Below are 23,941 nucleotides of genomic sequence, written 5' to 3' on the forward strand. Positions count from 1 at the left end.
CAAATTTGGAAGTGTTCCAAAAGGAGTATTTGCTTGCCACATAAGTGTTTAATTGACAGTGGTGTCATTGACAAGCTTAAGTATGGCATTGGACCTGTGATTAGCCTCACAGGCATACTAAGCATACAGCCTTGTGATACACCTATGCTGAGGGTGATGGTGGAAGAAATGTTGCCAATCTGAACTGACTGGGATCTGCAGTGAGAAATCGAGGATTCAGTTGTACAAGGAGGTATTGAGGCCTCGGACTTGAAGCTTATTGATTAGTTTTGAAGAGATGATATTGAATGCCAAGCTGTAGTCAATGAAGAGCATCCTGATGTATGCATACAGATGTTGCAGGATTGAGTGAAGAGCCAATGAAATGGCATCTACTGTTGACCTGTTGTGGCTATAGGCAAATTGGAGTGGATCCAAGTCACTTCTCAGGCAGAAGTTGATATGTTTCATCACTAACCTCTCAAGACACTTAATCACTGTGGATGTAAGTACTACTGGATAATAGTCATTGAAATAGGTTGCCATATTCTTCTTGGGCACTGGTATAATTGAAGCCTGCTTGAAGCAGGTGAATACCTCAGACTGTCAAAGCGAGAGGTTAAAGATATTGGTAAACACTTCAGCTAGTTGATCAGCACAGGTAATTAGTACTCAGTTAGGAACCACATCTGGGCTGGTGCTTTTCAAGGATTTACCCCTCACCCCCACCTGAAGGACGCTTTTACGTTGCCCTCAGAGACTGAAGTTACAAGGTCATTGGGGGCTATGGGAATTCATGAAGGTGCCTCCATGTTTTGATGGTTAAAGTGAGCATCAAAGGCATTGAGCTCAACTGGGAGGAAGCCTTGTTGTCACCTATGTCACTTGGTTTCACTTTTTAGGTGGTGTTTACATTCAAGTGCTGCCATAACTGTCGAACATTCTTCATTGAGTCAAATCAAGACCACAATTGTCACTTAGCACGTGAGGTGGCTTCTGTAGATTTTATCTGGAACTCTTATATTTAACTTGGTTGCCAGATCTGAATGCCACTGATCTGGCCCTCAGCAGATTGCGGATCTCATGGTTCATCCAGGGCTACTACTTAGGGAAAACTGAATGATTTTGTGGGCATGCACTCAATTTACAACTGTTTAAAGTCCATGACAACAGTGGTGTATTCATTCAGATCATGAATTCTCAAACACAGCCCAGTCTGTCAACTCAAAGTAATCCCATGACCTTCCACGACCACCTCTTTGTGTCCTTGTTTCTGGAGCTTTGCTGTTTAGCCTCTGCCTGTATGCAGGTAGGAGGAGGACAGCTAAGTGATCAGATTTCCAGAAATGTAATCTAGGCATGGAACAGTAAGCATTCCTAATCATAGTGTAACAGTGGTAGAGTGTATTGCGACTCCTCATACTGCAGGTGAAATGGTGATGATAATTGGGCAGAGATCTCTTCAAACAAGCCTGATTCAAGTCCCCGACTATAATTTGAAAGGCATCAGGGTAGGTTGTTGCTCGTTAGATAATTATGGCATTCAATGGATCGAGCTTTTTTAACACCTACCTTTGGTAGTATGTAAGCTGTGGTTAGGATCACAAAAGAGAACTCTCTTGGTAATTTGAATGGTCGGCACTTAATCATGAGAAGTTCCAGGTCGGGGAAACGAGTGTGTCAAGACCGCTGTGTCCAAGCACCACAAAAAGTTTATCATGAAATAGGCCAATGTTCCCTCTAAGATGTGCGTGTGTTTGTGCAGTCACATTTTTTACTAGTAGCACACAAAGCAATTTAAATGGCGCACAAAAAGTAGTCACCCTCTGCCTTGTTGGCATGTTAAATATATTTCGCAATCATGCATAATCACATTTCTTTTTCCATTTTCTGGTGTAGACGCTGTTGACAATGTGGAGTTTGCGATGATTTGTCGCAGATTTTAGAACTGGCATATTTATAGTGTTTTTGTTGAAGAAATTTTTCATTCATTATGTCAAATTCCACTGCCAAAGTTGCTGGAAAATTTACAAGTGGGAAGAAGTGGAGTGATATGTGGAAACTTGACTTTCTAGAACTTCATTTAGCAAGTAAATCACATATGGATGGTGTGCAAAAGCTCCAGTGAGGAAATCCTTCATTACCTGTAACAGACCTGCTACATATGTTTTGTGAGAGTACAGATGAACGAGAGCAAAACCGATCAAACCCAGAGGAGGTCAAAGTTCTTATTGACAGTATTTCGCCAGCTGTTAAAATGAATACTTCCATAAAATTCAGTGCGCACATGTTGTTGTCATTGGGCAAAAAATTGTACGGCACAAGATTTTTGCACACATTTGTCATTACAAATTAGAGGGAACTTTGAAGCAGGCCCCTACCTTTTGCCTTCAAATCACCAGTCTGGTCTATCTGGTGTATCGAGAAGCCCTCAAGTCTTACCAATATATCTGGCTTGTCCGGAGTGAACCATGTCTCTGTGAAACACAGAACACAGTAATTCCTCATTTCCCCTGGGGTTTACTACCCACTGAATAGACCAGGGCATCAAAAATCCAATGTTTATCCCTTCATTAAAAGGTTTAAAAAAAACATTAGTACTTGTAAGACCATGCAATGTACAAATTGTTTATTCTATTTCCTATATTTTAAAATTGAAGGAGTGTTGCAATGTTGAAGAAAATTGCACTTCAAAATTATGTAAGGTTCTGAAAGAGATGTGAAAGGCTTGTATTTTTTTTTTAAAGAGTATTAAATGTCCATTCTCTGGCTTGAGTTAAGGTGTAAAGATGCAGGATCTGAAAGAGGAGACCTTTAATGGTATTACCATGATTGAAAGTTTACTGTATTTAGAAGTTGGAAGTGTAGAATTTTGGATAACCCACTATTTTTCCCTTTCAGTTACCCTAGCCTCCTCATTATCCCACAGATGATACAAGACAGCACGATGCAACGCATATCACGGTGTTACAGACAGAACCGTTTCCCCGTTGTGTGTTGGAGGAACTCACGCACAAAGGCAGTGCTCCTGCGATCAGCGGGACTGCACGGGAAGAGTGTCGTTGGGTTCTTTAAATCCCAGAATGCACCATCTGCAGGTATTAATGACAATGTCAAAGTGAGGCAGAAATATACCACTCCTGTAAGTGGGAGCACAGGTGAAGTGGGAGTACAAATAATACAAATGGGAATGTGGGTTACTAGCTCAGAAATGTATTATAGTTGGTGGAAGCTGGAGTTACGATATACAGTTACATAAGGGTAGGACTGTGTGTGCTACAGGCACTTAACCATAGAGCTATTGAAATTATTGGTGTGACCCACAATGACCCATTAAAGAAGTAGTCTGTGGCAATTACAGATTGCAAACAGCAACTATTAACAAAACAGTTATTGCAAAGTTGAGAATATGTGCAAAACAGTTCAGACAGTGAGCGCTAAATGGTGAGAAAGAGTTAACTAAAAAGCCAGGAGTAGATTGTGGATGTAAATGCAGGCAGTGGAGCTGCAAATGTTCTGGGCAGATTTCAGCTGGTTGAGTTGGTGGAGCTTTTGGCCACAGAGGGTACTGATGAACAATCTTCTGTTTTCCATCAGTGGTGCTTAATTTTATGCATGGGAGTATCAGATAAACAATCCAAACCACTTTGGAAATTTGCCCATTCAGTCACTAAAGTGTTAAGTTGTGATATCCTTGCTGTAGTTATTCTGTCAAGTTCCAGCTTTGGACTCCTTATGGAATCTAGCTCAGGAGTGACAATTTCCTGCACTTCTCAGCAATAACACCAAGAAATCTACCTACTAAAACATTGTGGGGTTCAGTGATTTCATTTTGATGAACAGAAATAGCTCTAAGAAGGGCTATAGTTGCAGGTAGTTGGTTGGTTGTCACATGCACTGAGTTACAATGAAATGCTTTTATTTGCATGCCGTCCAGATAGATCATTCCATAGATAAGCACATTGAGGTTGTATAAAAGGAACAGAAACATCAGAATGCACAACATAACATTACAGTTTCAAACAAATGCAGTGCAGATGAGCAAATATAAAGGCCATGATGAAGTAGATTGAGAGATCAAATTCATCTTTAGTGTATAATAGATCAATTCAAGAATCATATAGAGAAAGATAGAAATTATCCCTGAGTCTGAAGGTACATGGTCTCAAGCTTTTGTATCTTCTGGACAGGAGGGAGGATAAAAGAATAACTGAAATGGGAGGAATCTGATTATTTTGGCTGCTTTCCCGAAGCAGCAGTAAGTGTAGACTGAGTCAATGGAGGGGAGACTCGTTTTGTGTGATGGACTAGTCTGTGTTCAGAATTCTGTGCAATTTCTTGCAAACTTGGGTGGACCAGTTACCATACCAAGCTGTGATGCCTCTGGATAAGATGATTTCTATGGTGAATCTGTGAAAATTGGTGAACGTCATCAGGAACACACCAAATTTCTTTGGCCTTCTGAAGAAATGGAGGTCTTCATGTAGCTGAAGAGGGAAAAATCATTAGTGATACACTTAGGAACTTGAAGTTCTTGAACATCTCCACCTCTATATAGGCAGGGGTTTATAGCATCTTTTAAGTTAAAGGTTGAACCTTGGAGGACATTTTGGGTTCTTTTGAGAGCTTTAACAGATAGTAAGTGTAGGGTAGGGTGAGAGTTCTCTAGCAGTCCTAACATTTCTCAGAACAGGGCTTATTTTTTCAGTGGGATGGCGCTGGCTTTACAGGGTCTTGCCAAATACTATTGGCTTGGAAATTAAGTTGTCACTGCAGAGTAAGTGTGGGTGGGGTCGAGAGAGTGGGCCCAGTTTTCAATGAGTGTTACCTGGTTCTAGCTGCAACTCCAAATATCAACCACACCCTGTGTGGGGGGCGAGGAGATAAAAACTTACCCAGCTTCCCCTTAAATCTGCATTAAAACTCCTTCCTCTCATCTTAAATCTATTTCCTCTTCTTTTTGATATCTCTTTTTTTTTAATTTTATTTTTATTTGGATAAGGAATTCACAAATATCATGTACTTTTTTCACACATATAACCTTTTCCATTTTTTTTATATGTATAAAACTACAATTATTTATACATTCTTAAGTACACATTGAGATGATATAAAAGGAAAATAAACATTTAAGTAGATAATTATGTACTGTGGTAAATCTAACCTATTAGGCTAAGTAATGGAATTAGTTGTTAAGAAAAATGGTAATAATAGTTTCCATATAACCCTTCTGGACCATTTCCACTGGTCCAAAATGTTGTATATAAGCCTATGTATCAACCATTGTAGGTGTTTATATCCTAATTTGTTCATGCTTGCTCCTGCCCGCAGACGTAATTATCCAATCCCTATGTACTTATTTACTTAATTTTTTTCATTTTTTTTATCCCTTTCCCAAATCTTTCCCTTTACTTGTGTTAATTCTCTATTTTCCAAAAGAAAACAAAAAAAAACAAACATTTAGACTAGGGGTGCTTACGTTAGCAATATTACTGTGTTGATGAGAAGAGCAGTATAAATCATTAGGAGAGTCATCTAAAGTCTGCTCGCATTGGGGTTATATATTCAATCCATTTATTCCAGATTTGATAAAACTTTTCTTTTTGAATTCTCAGGGAGTAAGTCAACTTTTCCATTTTAAATATTTCCAAGATAATTTCGTACCAATCTTCTAATGTAGGTGGTATTGGATTTAGCCATTTTCTAGTGATTGATTTCTTACTTGCCGCTAAGAGGGCCTGCAGTAACTTTATATCTTCCTTCTGTTCAAGAAACAATACATGCCCCAAATAGAGCGTCTCAAAGTTCAGAGATATCTGGGACCTAAGTACCTTAACTAATGTTCTATGAATACCTTCCCAAAATAGACTTAATTTAGGGCGATCCCAAAAAATATGAAAATGATTTGCCTCCTTGGAGCCACACCTTCTCCAACACATCACATTTGTATCTTTATATTTTTCCTGATATGGGGTCCTGAAGTATCTTATAATGTTTTTCCAACAATGTTCTCTCCAAGTCAAAGAATTAGTCGAGGACCATTGAAAGCTGCAGATTTTCTCCCAAGCCTCCTCTGAAAGTACCAACCCCGCTTCTTTCTCCCACTTCTCTTTAATATACAGTGCATTTACATTTTTAGCATGGGAGAGTGCATTATATAATCGAGAAACTGATTTACTAGGTATTGGACTGCAAGCCGAATTCAGAATCTTGAAAAATTCTAATTCTGCTGTTGATAGGTCTGTATATCTACAACTCTGGTTAACATAGTTTCGTACTTGAAGGTACCTAAAAAAGTCATTATGTTCTAGGCCATGTTTGTCCTGCAGGATTTGGAAACTTTGTAATACTCTTTTATCTATAAATGAGAGGTAGGTTGTGAGACCTTTCTTTATCCATAGCTCAAATCTTTTATCTCCTCTGTTGGGAATAAATTCGGTATCATATGCACACCATCTAAAGAGTTTTAACATGTTATTAATTCCACATGAATTAACCACCTTCTGCCATACTTTTAATGTAAGATTTATCCAAGCGTTTTTAAATTTTTCCAACTGGGCCATCAATCCTTTGTCAGCTATTGAGGCCTGAAGAGGAAAACTGTCAACTAATCCAAATTCTATTTCCTTCCATCTAGCCTTATATTCCCTATTACACCAATATAACAGAGGGGTTATCTGTGAGGCCTAAAAATAATTTCTCAGGCAAGGAAGAACCATACCTCCTCCTTCCTTCCCTAACTGTAAGGTGTTATATCGAATTCTAGGTTTCTTTCCTTGCCAAATGAAGCGGGAAATCCGTTTGTCCCATTCCCTGAATTGATTATCATCCACCTCCACCGGTAAAGTATGGAAAAGATACAATAACCGAGGAAGAATATTCATTTTTATAGTATTTATCCTTGAATTTAAACTTAAAAAGGGGATAAGATTCCATCTATGCATATCTGCTTTTATCTCTGAGATTAATGGCCCATAATTTACCTGTGACAGTGTTGAAAGATCCTTCGGCAGGGTTATTCCTAAATATTTTAATGATTTAGCTTCCCACTTAAGATCGTATGTATCCTGCAATTTTTTGGATGGTGTATAATTTAGGGACATAACTTGCGTTTTCTTTACATTTATTTTATAACCTGATATTTTCCCAAAGTCATCCAACAGTGTAAACAATCCTATAAATGATTTTTCTGGTTCATTCAGATAGACCAAAACATCATCTGCGAATAACGCCACTTTCTGTTCAATTCCTGCCACCTTGATACCTTTTACGATTTTGCTCTGTCTTATTAGTTGGGCAAGCGGTTCAATATATAGCGCAAAAAGGAGAGGAGAAATTGGGCATCCCTGTCTAGTGCCTCTCTCTAAGATGAAGGAGTCAGGGAGGTCCCCATTTATCTTAATTCGAGCTGTAGGGCTGTCATATAGAGTCTGAATTACTTTAATAAACTTTTCTTGAAAGCCGAATCTTCCTAACACTCTGTATAGGAATGCCCAACTAACCGAATCAAAAGCTTTCTCAGCGTCCAATCCTACTACCATTGTCTCTGTCTCGTTCTTATTAACCTGTTCTGATATGTGCAGAGTTCTCCTTATGTTGTCCTGTGTTTGCCTTTGTTGAATAAATCCAGTCTGGTCTAAGTGGATTAGGCCAGGTAAAAGCTTTTCCAATCTGCGCGCTAATATAGATGTAAATAGTTTGTAATCTAAATTAAGAACACTAATTGGCCGATAATTGCCACATTCTAGTTTATCTTTACCCTCTTTAGGAATAACTGAAATAATCGCTTCTCTCCAGGAAGGTGGAGTTTCTCCTCTCTGCAAGATCCAATTAAAGGTGTTAAGTAGTAATGGGGCTAACTGTGTCTTCAGGGACTTGTACCACTCTGAGGTAAACCCATCAGAACCCGGGGACTTTCCAGCCTTTAACCTAGAGATGGCCACGTTCAGTTCTTTGACAGTTACTGGTTCTAATAAACTTTCATTTTGTAAATCTATAAGTTTAGGTAGATCTAAAAAATTCAACACACTGTCTATATAGGGCTCATTGGGGGCCCGGGGTTGGGAGTACAGCTCTCAATAATATGTTTCAAAACTCCCTTGAATTTTCCCTATTGTACTCTCCACAAGCTTTGTCTTTGGATTCTTTATTTTATGAATTGTATTGTCTGCTTATTGTTTTCGTAATTTATATGCTAATAATCTAGCTGATTTACCTCCTACTTCATAATTCTTTTGTCTCAGGTAAAGAAAATTTCTTTGAGTTTCCAACGTATAAATATCGTCAATTTCACTTTGCAATTTCCTAATTTCCTGTTTTCGATTTGAATTACTTTTGTTGCTATCTACAACTTGAAGTTGTTTTAATTTTCCTTGAAGGTCTGCTAATTTTTGTGCATTGATTTTTTTCATGTGAGTGGTAATGGAAATAATTTTCCCTCTCAGTACAGCTTTCAATGTATCCCATAAGATCACTGGTGATGTTTCTCCCGTGTTATTAAGGTCTAGATATTCTTTGATTTCTCCCCTTAATCTCTCCATTACTTTTGGGTTATTGAGTATATGTGAGTTTAGCCTCCATAGTGTTTTCCTCATTTTCCTTTCCAGGATTAGAGACATAGGGACTGGGCTATGATCCGACAGATCAATTGTTGCAATATTACAGTTTTTTATCCTGAGTCTATCTGTATTAAAGATAAAGAAATAGTCTATCCTTGAATAGGCTGAATGAGGGAAAGAGTAATATGTATAATCTTTACTAGTAGGGTGTAATTCCCTCCAGACATCTATAATTCCCAACTCCTCCATCAATGAATTCACTTTCCGAGTCAGAGGTTTATTCTGAGTAACTATTCTTGAAGAATCTAATATAGGATTTAATCTCATATTAAAATCCCCTCCACAAATTACTATCCCTTGAGAACTGACCATTAGGTCAAAAATGTGTCTATAAAATGACCATTCACAACCTGGAGGAGCATAAACATTCAACAATGTTATTTCTGTACCTTCTATTCTTCCTGTGATTTTTATGAACTGTTCTTCTTTGTCTCTAGTCTCTGAAATATGTTCATAATTAAGAGTACTTGATATTAAAGTAGCTACCGCTCTTTTGTGACTCAATTTATATGATGAATAAAATACATGCTTAAAGCCCATTCTTTTTAATTTTCCATGTTCAGATTGGCTCATATGTGTTTCCTGGAGGAAAGCTATTTGTGCCCTCTCTTTTTTCAATTTAGACATCATCTTATTTCTTTTAATTGGATTCAAAACCCCATTAACATTATAGGAAATTATTTTTACCAATTCAGTTTGCATTTTTCTCTAGTAGAAAAAAAAACACTCTCCTTTTCTAACCAAACGGTAAGCAATCCCTTCTCAACAGTAAACCAAGACATATAACCACACCCTAGACATTTTTGAACGTGCAACATTTGAAAATTTTTCCTGACTTCCCACAGTGAGGCCTGAGCACCGACCCGCCTCAGTTCAGAAGGATAACCTCTATCTTCACCCTGTGTTAGAGGGCCCTCAGCAGTTTGAATAATCATAGAGAATTTTCTCCTATTTATGTCTCGACCATATTGCTATCATTCAAGTTATTCCGTCTAGTTTATTTTCAGTTACCAGTTTTCATTTTACCTTTAAGTCCGATTTACTCTTTTCAGTCATTTCTCTTAATTAATCTGTGTTCTCTGTACATTCGCGTCTGAATATTTGCAGCTTTTCCTTGTAGTTTGACACTCTGGTTCGAGTGGAGTGTCCTTGCCCCACTAACTGCCACGACTTCTGCCGAATCCTCTCCAGTAGCGACTCCAGTTGGGTGATAACTTTAATAGGTAGTCCCCGGTCCGCCAGGTCCAATGTTGCCTCCTCCACCGTAGCGTAAGTTTTTGTCCCTTCGTCGTAAAAGACTCTCAGCCGAGCTGGATACAGGGTCTGGAATCTGATGTTGTTTTCCTTCAGGACTCTCCGTGTTTCCGTATATTCCTTCCGTCTGGCAAGAATCCCTGGTGCGTAGTCGTGGTCTAAACTGATTTTACAGTTGTTCCACATGAAACCTTTCTTTTGCCATGCCCTTTTAAGCACCTCTTCCTTCGTTCTGTAACTGAGAAATCTGACCAGAATCGATCTGGGCTGGGCGCCTGCTGGAGGCTGTGGTTCCAACGCGCAGTGAGCTCTTTCTATCTGTAGGTCTTTTGCGGCCGGTATATCAAGGTTCTCTCTAAGTAGCTTCTCCACGAAGGGAATCATCAACCCGGGTTTACCTTCAGTTCCTTCGGGAACTCCGTAAATCCTCACATTATCCCTTCTCGAGCGGCCTTCTTGATCTATTAGTTTCCACTGGAGCTGGTCTTGCAGCTTCAGCATTTCTGCTATCACCTCCTCTGCGTTTTGTAGCTTCTCTTCAATTCCAACAATCCTCGCTTCGGCTTCATCTATCCGCAAGTTAGTTTTTACTATTTCTCCTTTAATATTTTCCAGCTGTTTGCTGTTATCTTGTCGGAACTCGCGAATCTCTCCGAGAATCAAGGACAGAGTCACCGATTCCCCCTCATTATCTCCGTCCTGGCTTGCCGTGGGGGAGCTAGGCCCGTCGCCTTGCTGCGTCTCTTTATGTTTATCATCCTTCGGAGCGGACTTTTTAATCTTGTTCTTAGACATCATCCTTGCCCCTTTTATTAATATAGTTATGCAATATTAAGTATTTGTCTAAATTCGATTATGGGGCAGTTTACCTTCTTTTTTGTCAAGAGACCTTTTCCTTAAGCCGCCATTCCCTTGATGACCCGGAAGTCCCCCTTTTTGATATCTCTACCATGGAAAGATGATTAACTATTTACCCTATCTCTTCCAATTTTAACTTTATATACCTCGATCACTTCAACCCTGAATCACCTTCATGGAAAACTTTGACTCTAGGTATAATTCGGATTGGGCTACTTCCTTGTAGAAGGACAATGAATTAGTGCTGCAGGGAAGATGTTCTATGGTGATTGCCTGGGACCAAAATGATGAAATGTACTGTCATTAGCACAGCATTCTCATAAAACCTCTCCAGGTGGATGGCACACTGCCATCAACTTTAAAGCATTAGGGATTGGGAATAATTTCCGGTCATGCCAACAATCCAATAAAAAGCAATACTTTCTGTTGTGCACGTGTTTTCCCTGTTCACTGATTTCTTTTGACTCCGTGTTTTACCAAGCCCTCGTGTCACCAAGATCCCAGGCATCAAGAGAATTTTTACCTTGACTTTGTTTCTTATTGTGATTTTTATCATATTATGTTGTTATCATGCTAATTTGAGTCTATTGTATGTAAGCTACCTACTTTGCTTTCCCAAATGTATTTCTCTATTTCAGGTCCTTCTCAGACAGATTCCACCAGTTTAGAGCAAGAAAAGTATCTCCAGGCAGTGATTAATTCCATGCCTCACTATGCAGACACAGGCGGGCGCAACACACTCAGCGGCTTCACTTCTGCTCACATGAGCAGTTCAGGTTTGTGAGATCTTCCCTTTTGCGAGAAATGGGGTTGAGAGAGAAAACAAATCTGCCACGATTGATGGCGGAACAGACTTCATGAGCTGAGTGGCCTAATTCTTCTCTTGCGTCTTATGGTCTAAGTTATCAGTGGAGTAAAATATTGATTGGCTGCATCTGGAGGGCATTGAACTGAGAGTTATACTAAATCTGCAAGCCAATAGTTGAGGCTAGTCTAAGGATGGGTGCAATTCTGGTCATCCTTCATGATGGTATCTAACATTGCTCAAGCTTGTGATTGATGTAGTTGTGCTTCAATAGTATGTAAGATAAAGGATTTCTCAACTAGTACTTGAACCACACCTTTAATTTTAAATACCCAAAAATAGTCACCTCACCACTTTAAACAGGCATATTTCTATCTTAAAACTTGAATATAAAAGCAGCACAAAATGCAAAAGTAAGACTACAGCATTAAAGTTGAATGAACCTCTTAAATTAGACAACAGTTGGATTATTGGATACCTTCCAGGCAAGATGGTGGGAAATGCTGCTTATTTCTCTCAGTGCTCTTTGGCATGAAGACACTTGGCAAGATAGATTTATTCTGCTCTGTCAACCTCCGACTCAATCTCTGAATGCTTTTGTACCTTATCCTTCTCTATCCCTACTGATGGCAGCTCTAGCCTAACTTGTGTCCTGTTACATTCTGGGAGATCTTTACTCGACCTGTGTCACGGTGAATCTGGATTCCTTTCGTGGATTTGTTCCCTGTTCTGTTCTGGGGAATCTTTTCTTGACCTGTCTCTTGTTATGTTCTGTAGACTCATCTGATAAACAGAGGCAGCCAAAGATTGGTGTGCTGATGAAACAGGTGATGGGTGGAAAGGAAGATGTGTCAAGTTCTTTCAGTCGCGGAGGTGAGAATCACTCTGAATCCCTGGGGCGTGCACATAATTAACTTGGTTTTTAATCATTAATAGTCCAATCCTTCAAATGAAGTTTCCCTCCAGCAGAATTAATGAGAGCGAGATGCAGCTGGACTGAACTGTCAGCACTGATGTTTTAGTCAGCAGAGGTCCTAACTTTTCTAACCTAGATAAAGCCAGCACAACAAAAGTCTAAGACTGAGGGAGAACTGCAGAATCATTGGGAGTGAATGGAGGTGTTGAGGAAACAGACTCGTGAAGAGTTTTTAATAATTGAAAATAGTGGAATATAGTCAAATATATAATGTAAAGGGACAACTCTGTGCTCATCATTATATCCAACTAATATATATAAAAAAAAGTTGTGCCAAGTGAATTCTAATTCCACCAACCATCCCCCCCCCCCATGTAAAGTTCCAGTGTCAATGTAAATTATTGAATTTGCGATCTTTAACCTTTTTTTGGAGTCAAAGCACAAATGTTGAATCAGCCTATCCTGATTGCCCTTGAAAAGGATGTAGTCCTTCTGGTGAAAATATTCCTACAGTAATGTAGAACATAAAACAGTGCAGGAGCAGGCCTTTCAGTTAGGATGTGTGCCAAAGTAATTTACCTAGTTACTCCTTCTGCTTGTATGTGTACATACCCCTCTACTCGCTGCATATGTATGTGCCTATTTAAGAGCCTCTCAAATGCCTTTCTCTTAAACATAGCGCAAAAGAAGGTCCTATTTTGTCCAACTTCTCCTCATAGGACATGCTTTCTAATCCAGGTAGCTTCGTGATAAACCTCTTCTGCACCCTCTCCAAAGTCTCCACATCCTTGCTATCATGGGTGACCAGAACAGAATGCAGTACTCCAGATGCAGTCTAACCAGAGTTTTATAAATCTGCAGCATAAATAATGTTGGGAGAGGACTTCTGGAATTTCAATCCAGCACTGGTAAAGGAACAATGTAATTTGTATTCAGCTTGGATAGGTGCCTGCTGATGATGCCTGAATCTCTTGACATCCTCAGTGGCAATGGTTACAGTGTATTTTATAGACTGCATACACAAGCAGCCTCCGTACCAGTGGTTTTCATTATATGCGTTACAATTAAACTTTGGAGGTTGTTTTGAGGTAACTCTCCAACTGTTTGTGTATTTGTACATGTGTACATGTCAGAATGTTTGCTACTGAAGATGGATAAGGCAGCACATTTTAGTGATTGATCATTGTGCTAAGTGCCTACATTGTTCCTTTCCATAACATGCTGGTAGCATTGCTTGCTCAAGGATCGCATCTTCACCAGGTAGGCCAGACAACCAGCATTGAAAGATGTGTGCTCTTCCACATTATTGAAATAAAGCAATTGGTGTTTGACTATAATCCAAGACACTGTTCAGAAATCACAGTCTGATTATACGCTACATAGGGTGGTTTAAAAGAAAACTGAATTTGAGTGTTTTTCTTAGTCATAAATAATTAGCCCATTCAGAGTAAAGTGGTTGAGTTTAAAAATGTCCAACTTGAACTATAAGACAACAGAATTCAATTAATTGGAAAAGGGGCTGCTCTGTATCTTTTACATAGCACACTGAAGTCAGCTTGCCCTTCACTAGACTGCAATAAGTAATATCATGCCCTGTTAAAGTTTTCATTATGCATGCAGTAACCTGCAATAGATATTGGCGTCCCCTGTATAAGGGTGTTGGACATCAGTATGTCAGACTATAAAGGATCTTATATTGCCATACCTTTGACCAAACTGAGTATCATTGCTCTGTACAACATAATTACATTGGTATTAGGATGTGTCAGTATGCCAGTAGTAAGCTGTAATGAATTCCACAATGATGGGTAATAGACTACAATGGATACATGTACTCTATACATCAATCATTATGCCCTGTAATAACCCCAAATAACAAGTGGGCATCTGCTCTGTAGGAAGCAGTATTGAGAATGTGTGCTTTACACTAAACCAATGGGTATTAGTGTTATAAAGACTATGATGTATGCAATTGTGCGCCATCCTAGTAGGAAGTGAGAATCATTGCCCTTTATAAGACTAGAATTGGGATTGTGTACTCTGTTCTAGATTGTAATGGGTATTGGAATGTCTTGTACTAGATCATAATGAATAACCAATGTGCAGTACCAAATCATTGTTATATATTAATTGAGACATACGCCTGACCTTTACAGCTGACTAAAATTGCATATGGCACTGGTTTTAATGTGTGACTGTCATATGACATGTAGTGCTTAATTCTGGAGAAAATTCACCGACTTAATTTTCTGCTGTGCCTTCTCAGTATTAGGAAACAGAGCCAGAGTAATCACTCTGGCAAATCCAAGGGCCACAACGAAGGAGAGAGAAAGCCCTCAAGGTATAGTAATTGAGCACAAGGCAAATAACCTATACTACCCTTGTGTTTGAAAGGGCTAACACCAAGAATAAGCACACGCAAGAAATAACCCTGTTTCAGCTTGTACTACAAACTGACATTGCCTCCTGTTCTAACACTTTTAACATCCTTTTGTACTCTCATGACTAAATTAGTTGTGGCTTAAGTTTTTGCCCAGCAGCAGATAATGCTGCTGCAAGGGAAGAATATGTTGAAATTAGTTATATCTTTGTATCATAGTTATTAAATAACTATTTCAGGTATTATATAATCCATTATATATTAAAAGTCTTCCATCTGCATGAAACTTGCTCTGCATGGTGTCGATCTTTCCTATTATAACTCATGTTGCTGTTTATATAAACATAATCTCTCAATCCCGTACCTTCCATTGCATTGTCATCAATTCCTTGGGGTGGGGAGCAGAGTCACCATTAATTAGAAATTTAAATGTACCAGCCACAAATACTGCGGCTACAAAAGTAGAATAAAGACAAGATATCTTAACTTTCCAAAGCCATCTATCTGCCTCCTACAGGGTACAAGTCAGGCATGTAATGGAATACTTTGACTTACCTGGATAAGAGTAGCTCTAAAATTGAAAAAACTCATTCCAGAATAAAATAGTTGTGGTACTCTGCCACTATTGATTGGAGACTGCATTATATACCATTTACAAAACGCATTGTAGTTACTTGACAAGTTCTAGTGCATGTACGCCCTACAAACATGCAGTTTCTCATCAAAAAGGCAAGGGCATCACATGCATAAAATCACGACCAGGTGTACTAGCCCTTAACGGATAACACTGCATTTCTTGAAATGTCATTGGGTTTATAATATTTGTTCACTATCATCCTGAGTTGGTAACCTGGTTTGCTTAATTTTATTTTTATTATTCTCACATATACCGAGTTATAGTGAAAGTTTGTTCTGCGCGCCATACATACAGGTCATTTCTTCACAACAGTGTATCGAGTAGTACAAGGGAAAGTAATAACAGAAAGCAGAATAAAATGTTAGGTATAGGGAAAATGTAGTGCAGACAGACAATGAGGTGCAAGGTCATAACAAGGTAGAAACATATCATCCAGTGTTCCCCATTATTTCATTGTGTCTGAATTTTAGAATTCCTTACTCAAAAGTATTGGAATATAGTCACCAGAAAGATTATATAGAGGTTCGATCAAGTGGCTCATCAACACCTTCTTGAGGAAAGGATGGGCAATAGGTGTTGGAGTTACTAGTGACCGTTACTCTGAAATGAGCAATAGAATTGTTTACGAAGTCTCTTCTATACCCTGTCCAGTGCCTTTTTTAATAGTATGAGTACCAGGACTGTTTACAGTACTTGATGTAGTACAGCCTAGATTCTATACATGCTGTTTATCTAGATGTGATATTCTCATTATATTCCTTGCACTTTAATGACCTGATTAAATTACATTGCTACTTTCAAAATTTGTGTATTTCTTCTGTTCTTGAACTTTTTTTTTAGATATTTGTTTCCTATTATGTCTAAAATATCTTTATCAGCTATCTTAATTGAAGTTTGTGGTCAACTATATGCCAATTTGCAAGTTTATTGTGTCTTGTTGCAATTCGAGTCTACTCAGACATTAACTGCTTATGGTTTTATAATTTTTCTTGACTATTCTTATATTTTCAACCTCTGAATGTTTTCTGAAAAAATTGAGTAATCCTTCCATTATCAGTCCTATCATTAAATTGCCTGCTCTACGGTTTCTTAAACTTGCTCTCCACTATTTGAAAAGCGAGATAAGAACATTAAGCTTGCGCTCTATTCCATTTTCTTGCAGTTTTTGTTTCCATATCTGTAAAAATATCTCTTCCCCCAACTACTTATAATCTGTACTGGTGCAACCACCCAGTAGTTTCATCCTAGCCAAGCTGATTAGTTTATTCATTATCTTTTCCCTTTCCTAAATGTCTTCAAATGATCCTTAAGATAAATTTGGAAGTATACTTGCCATTGAGCTATCATTGCCTGCATTTGTCGTCTATACCTTTTGATTTTCAATAGGCCTGCAATTTGCTCACTTTGCCACTATGTCAGCATGTAAAATGTGGTGTACAATAAACTATAAAAAACAAATTACTTTGCAAAGCAAATAAAACTGCAGATACTAGAATCTGAAGCAAAAACAAATGCAAAAAGAACTAAGCCAATTGAGCACCCTCTGTGGAAAAAGAAAGCAGCTAACATTTTGGGTTAGCGATCTACCCTTCTTTCTTTTCCCAACTTTCCCTGGTGTCATCAGCCCTTTTCCATTCATTTTGCCTTCAAGCATCCATCTCCTTCCATAACTCCACCCATATCCCCATTTGCTTGCCATAACCTACTCCGTCTCATGTAACAGCCTGAAGATGATGACAGAGAATTGATGACTAATGCTAGTAGTCTTGCCATAACAAAGATCCAGTTTAAAGCAGGGATGGCAATTTAATATTAACTTCTGATTTTCCTTTCTATTCCAGGGAAGTGGGGCAGTATTCGGGGCAGTGGACGATTAAGTGCTTATTCCTTGAGTTCAGATGTGGGGTTCCGATTAGCAGGCAAAGAGACGCTGTCCCCGCAGGCAAATGGAGGTCCATCAGATTCGCACTACTTCAGGCAGCAGCGAGCAGGCCTTTACATCATCGGAGAGAAGTCTCAGCTAAAAGTGAGAACGCTACTCTTAAACACTTGAGACAAAACTTGAATTACAGAAGAACACAGGAACTAGGAGCAGGAGTAGGCCATCTGACCTGTCAAGCCTGCTCCGCCATTCAGTAAAATCATGGCTGATTTGGCCATGGACACACCTCCACCTACCTGCCTTTTCCCCATAACCCTTAATTTCTCTACTATGCAAAAATCTATCCAACCTTGTCTTAAATATATTTAGCCTCCACTGCTTCATTGGGCAGAGAATTTCACAGATTCACCATTCTTTGGGAAAAGCCTTTCCTGCTCATCTCCATCCTACATTTACTCCCCTGAATCTTGAGGTTATGTCCCCTAGTTCTAGCCCCGCCTACCAGTGGAAACAGCTTTCCAGCCTCTCTCTAATCTATCCCTTTCATAATTTTATATGTCTCTATAAGATCTCCTCTCAACCTTCTGAATTCCAGTGAGTACAGTCCCAGGCAACTTGATCTTTCCTCATAGTCTAACCCCCTCATCTCTGGAGTCAACCTGGTGAACCTCCTCTACACTGCCTCCAAAGCCAGTATATCCTTCCTCAAGTAAGGAGACCAGAACTGCCTGTAATACTCCAGATGCAACCTCACCAGTACTCTATACAATTGCAGCATAACCTCCCTGCTCTTAAATTCAATCCCTTTAGCAATGAAGGCCAACATTCCATTTGCCTTCTTGAGAGTCTGCTCCACCTGCAAACCAACCTTTTACAATTCATGCACAAGCATGCCCAAGTCCTTCTGCACAGCAGCATGCTGCAATCTTTTACCATTTAAATAATAATCTGATCTTCCATTTTTCTTCCAGAGTGGATGACCTTGCATTTACCAACATTGTACTCCATATGCCAGACCCTTGCCCACTCACTTAACCTTTCTATACCTCTCTGCAGGCTCTCTGTATCCTCTGCTTAATTTGCTTTTCCACTCAATTTAGTGTCATCAGCAAACTTTGATACACTACACTCAGTCCCCTCTTCCAGGTTGTTAATGTATATCTTGAACAGTTGTGAGCCCAGCACTGACCCCTGCGGCATACTGCCCACCACTGATTGCCAACCAGAGAAACGCCCGTGTATCCCAACTCTCTGCTTTCTATTAGCACCTTATCAAACGCCTTCTGGAAATCCTAGTAAATAACATCCATATGTTCCCCACTGCATTTGTTACATTCATAATGAAAAGGGGCAAAAAGGGCAATACAGCATCTCCACGTCTTTGCTCTGGTCTTTGTCATCTTCGCACTCATTGGTGTTGACTCAGAATTGGGAATTTTCTGTAGCATGGACTGTGATGTAGAATTGCCTAATGTTCATTTGAAATGGAGACCCAGAAGGAAATCTAATGTTTCTCTCTCATAGGTGGGTATCTGGCAGCAATTGGATTTGGTAGATAAATTGATCAGAGCTTGCAATCAATGTGTAGACTGAAAATCAAATAATTGCAAACAAAGAGAACTCAAAATGGATCCTTTGAATCCAATGGTTGATATACCATTCTGGGGGGAAATTTTCCTAATACATCCTATATACACATACATATACACACACTGTGGACTTGTGTACACTATTGTATACTGAGTTTGCAGTGGGCAGGAAACTCAAATATTCCATTCTTTCTCTAGGGGGCAAAACAGGACCCTCTACAGCAATGGGAAGTTGTTCCCATTGAAATATTTGATGTCCGACAAGTGAAAAACAGCTTTAAGAAGTTGATGAAGGCATGTGTGCCAAGTTCAGCATCCACTGATCCTGACCTGACCTTCTACCGTTTGCTGGAGGAATCAGACTGGCTCTCTCAGGTATTTCAGCTATATTTCTTGTTCCTTCATGTGCATTCCCATCATTTTCCCCTACAAATCTGACAACTCCTCTTCTGTCTTCTCCAGCTCTTGCCGCATTTTCTGTCATCCATCTCTGATCCCTTTCCCCTTTCTCCGGCTCTAATTCCTCTTCTCTGAGCACTCTATGTTCCCCCTGCTCTGACCCTTGGTTTTGTTTTCCTTTAATAGTTGCACAAGTTGCTTCAGGTCTCCGTGCTGATTGTTGAATTATTGGACAGCGGATCCTCAGTGCTCATCAGTCTGGAGGATGGCTGGGATGTAACCACTCAGGTAACTGCTGTTAATTAGCAAGCTGAAGTTTGTTTACACAGTCTTGAAACCATCAGTTCACTTTTGAATCCAACATGGTTTGTGATTTTTTTTTTATATACATTTGTAAGAGAAAAGAATACATCTTCATGGTGATTTTTAAAAATTTTTCATCATAACTTGGAGCTGCTCGCTTCATTTAGGGTTCAGGGTCCACATTTATGAGCTGTGCTTTTGTGACCATATTTCCTGCAAACACATTAAAAAGATTATGAAAGCATGTCTGATAGGAGCCTGGCTTTTCTGTTTGTAGGCACACCAGTGCCTACATACACCCTCCATGTGCATCCATACTTCCCTCCTGTGCAGACTTTCTAGCAGGAGAAAACAAAGAATGATTGAAGCTCAGCATCTTGTCTGATGATTTAAGTGACACCAGCTGAGTCAAAGTTGACTCTGTGTCTCTATCTGACCTGAAAAATCTTAGTCCATCTGGCACAACACTACAGTGGGATGTGCATTTACCCATTGGGCTCTAAAATTTACTCAAAGAAAACATTTCACAAACTGTTAATTGTGAGGTAATGTTTGTATTAATCATGATCTTTTTTTTTGCTGCCAATTAGTTGACCAAAGATGGTGCAGCAATCCTTTTTAAACTCAGTGTGGTTATATACTTAAGGTCCACCCTTAGTTGTACCACAGCTGATTTGTTGATGTGGAGCAGATTTTGCAAGACAAGGGAAATATATTTAGTGGCTGAAGAGGGGTGGAGGGTTCAGTCTGTAGGAGCTACGGTATGTGAGGATGGCTACTTATACAGCCTACTTCTGCAGTTACTATGAGCAGTGCAGAGTATTGGCGAAAACATTAAAGCATCTTTATATGACAGAACATTTCCTATTTAGATGCATGGGTCCAGTGGAATAGCAAGGGAATTGGTGCTGTTGCCTGGCCTATAGTTATCCCTCAACCAAAAAAAAATTCAAGAATTGAGTTATTAGCATTGCTGTTTCTGAAAATTTGCTGTGTATAAATTGGTTTCCATTTCTCATTGCACAGTGACTGAAATTCTAAATGTACTTCATTTGTAACATTTGGCAATAATTTTTTCAATACTAAATAGGAGATTGACTTGCATTTGTATAATATCAATAAAGCACTATTAAAATGCTAAAATCCTGGAATTCATTTCTATTAGAATAGAATTCAGAATGAGAGAAATTATATTATTGTTAGTTTAGAACCAGAGCAAAAATGCACTAGGAGTTTCATGAAGTAGCATCTTTATAATATAAAAATGATTACTGAAGATGCAAAAATAATGTGCAAGGGTGATACCAAAGCTGAAGTAATTAACTGGAAATATTGTTCAGACTTCAGGTCTGTTATACAGTAAAGGAAAGCCAGGAGGAGGTGACCAGGTGTAGGTCTTCTATGTTACAGAAGTTGTAGACCTGCTGTCAGTGAAGGAATTCAAAGCTGAAAGTCATAAATGTAAGGTACCTTTGAATGTACTATTAGGAATTCAGGAGAAACTTCCATTGTGTGATTAGAATGTGAAATTCACTACCATGGGGAATAATTGTTTTAATTGATATAACTGAACTCTAGTTTTGATGAGTACAAAGAACAGCTTATTTATATTGACAGTTAAGTGAAGAGAATTCGGAGAAGGTGTTAATAACACACAGAGATGGTGAGATTAAAGTGTTTTCCATCACAACTCAGCTATTTTTTCTAACAGCTTTTGCACAGTAAAATATGGGGAATTGATATTCTGACATATCCTTGAATCGCTTTCAGGTAGTGTCCTTAGTGCAGTTGTTGTCTGACCAACATTACAGAACATTGGAGGGCTTCCGACTTCTGGTTGAGAAGGAGTGGCTATCGTTTGGGCATCGTTTCAGTCACCGTGGTGCTCAGACAATGGCTAGTCAGAGCAGTGGCTTCACACCAGTCTTTCTGCAATTTCTTGACTGTGTACATCAGGTAGGTGCATTATAAAGTGGCCTCTGGCTCTTTGGCCTTTTTCACTGTAGGAAATATGGAGTTACTCTTCTATTTTCCTTCCAGTATATTTCTGCTCCATGTATCTAAAGACTCAGAGCTATTGTCTTCTTTGTCTCATCTCTCAGTATCAGTGGTTCCATCGCTGATTGGAGTTCAAGGAAAAGTACACAATGTAGGAAGATTGATATCAATACCTTGATAAGATTACCTTTGTAATATACTTAATGAATCATGAATTCCTTATAAGTTACTTTGTTGGAAGCATTGACCAGTTTAGATAGTATTTTTATTTACATATGCTTGTCATTCATGTTGTGTGCTGTGTTAAATGAATGAATTAAAGTGCAAAGTAAAATTTATTATCAGAGTACTTACATGTCACCACCCTGAAATTCTTTTACTGCTGGCATAATTAGCACATCTATAGAACAGTAACTATAAACTGTAAATATCAGGAACTATTAACTGTAAACAAACTGCAAATGCAAATATAAATAAATAGCAATAAATAATGAGCATAAAATAACAAGATATAAGAGTCCTTAAACGAGTATAGTTATCACCTTTTGTTCAAGAGCCTGATGGTTGAGGGGTAGTAACTGCTCTTGAACTTGGTGGGGTGAGTCCTGAGGCTCCTGTACCTTCTACTTGATGGCAGCAGCGAGAAGAGTATGGTCTGGGTGGTGGATGCTGTTTTCTACAGCAATGTTTCAGGTAGAGGAGGGCTTTACCCATGATGTACTGAGCCAAATCCACTTCCTTTTGTAGGATTTTCCATTCAAAGGCATTGGTGTTCCCATTGCCAGGCCATAGTACAGCCAGCATGCTTTCCACCACACATCTATAGAAATTTGCCAAGTTTTTTGATGACAGCTGAACCTCCGCAGACTCCTGAGGAAGTAGAGGCACTGTCGTGCTTTCTTCACAATATTTATATAATGGGTCCAGGACAGTTTTACTTGCTGCATCTTTGTTTTGAGCCTTAATCTTCTCCCTCAGTAGGTCACCAATGGTATCATTTTAAAACTTATTCCTATACTTTGGTTAATATTTATCACATTAATAGTGTTGCAAGATTATCTTGTCATTCTTGTCTTGTTGGGCCTTGTTCCATTCAGTTGGCTGCCACACTATCTCCATGTTCTAGACTTCATGTTGTAATAACATTTGGGGACAATCATCATGTAAACTATTAGAGAAATGTAAAATCCTTTTCCTTTCTGTAAATTTATCAAATAAATTAAAGCAGCACAGTAGTATAGCAGCTGGAGAATGTTATTTCAGCGCCAGTGCCCCAGATTCAGTTCTGTCACTGGACGAGTTTATAAGTTCTCCCTGTAATCTCATAGGACTCCTCTGGGTGCGTGGGTTTCATCGCACATTCCAAAGATGTATGGGCTAGTAGGTTAATTGGTCACATGGGTGTAATTGGGTGGCGTGGACTCATTAGGCAAACAGGGCCTGTAACTGATGTATCTCTACATAAAAATAAATTTACACAACAGTATAGTCTCTTAAAATGATAATTAACAGCATTTTATTAGTCGCAAGTGATACTTCAGTAAATGGGATTAATTGATAGAAAGAATAATGGTTTCTGAGTAACGGTCATTCAGATTATTAATTTACTGACTGGATCTCATCAATGTAAGTTGATGAATGAAGTAGCATTTCAACCCCTAGTGTAGAAAGTGATCACACCAGAAAGCCGATCTAATTGAACTGAGTTCTCTGCATTCTATCAGTACCATACTTTCTTGATCTTACATGCCCTCATATTTTACAGCCAGTGTGGTTATTTCATCCATTTAATCTCACTACTATCCACCCCTTCCTGTAAGGCCATCACGATGCGTGGCCATGCTGACAAGTCAGTAACTAATAGTGTTCTAGTTCCTGTAACAATTTATTCTTTCTCACCGGTGGATCTTTGCTCAGTTCCTATGGGCAGTTCCTCTCAATAGCTCTTTTCTGTTTTCAGATTCATTTGCAGTTTCCGATGGAGTTCGAGTTCAGTCTATACTACTTGAAATTTCTGGCATATCATTATGTGTCCAACCGCTTCCGAACTTTCTTGCTGGATTCTGATCATGAAAGGATTGAATGTGGTAAAACTGCAACCAGCTTCTAATTGTCTTTATAAGAGTGTGGGAGCAGGTGGTGCATGCAGAGGATGATGTCTGTTTGGGCTGACATGGGGGTGTAGGATGGGTAAGCAAGCTGCTCTAATTCACACTTTGTATCTGTTAGACCATCAAGCATCCAGAAGAATTGGCAACAGTATCAGCCTGCAATTCTGTAAAAAGGTCCCCAAAGCCCAAAGATTTTGGCAGCCTGATTGAGA

The 23,941-nt window shown here is 39.0% G+C and overlaps 1 protein-coding gene across 2 annotated transcripts in view; it reads left to right on the top strand.

Moving 5' to 3' along the window:
- sbf1 (SET binding factor 1) overlaps positions 1-23,941 on the top strand; it is a 197,680-nt gene that overhangs the window by 154,577 nt on the left and 19,162 nt on the right. Inside the window, exons 27-34 of one of the 2 annotated variants that reach the window (XM_072241664.1) lie at positions 2,881-3,077; positions 11,348-11,485; positions 14,697-14,771; positions 17,289-17,473; positions 19,117-19,293; positions 19,504-19,605; positions 21,391-21,576; positions 23,579-23,705. In XM_072241664.1, coding sequence (XP_072097765.1) covers positions 2,881-3,077; positions 11,348-11,485; positions 14,697-14,771; positions 17,289-17,473; positions 19,117-19,293; positions 19,504-19,605; positions 21,391-21,576; positions 23,579-23,705 — 1,187 coding nt within the window. The remainder of the gene's footprint in view (positions 1-2,880; positions 3,078-11,347; positions 11,486-14,696; positions 14,772-17,288; positions 17,474-19,116; positions 19,294-19,503; positions 19,606-21,390; positions 21,577-23,578; positions 23,706-23,941) is intronic. The other variant, XM_072241665.1, reaches the window with a different exon arrangement.

Source organism: Mobula birostris, chromosome 23 (assembly GCF_030028105.1).
Source record: "Mobula birostris isolate sMobBir1 chromosome 23, sMobBir1.hap1, whole genome shotgun sequence".
NCBI classification, from domain to species: Eukaryota; Metazoa; Chordata; class Chondrichthyes; order Myliobatiformes; family Myliobatidae; genus Mobula; species Mobula birostris.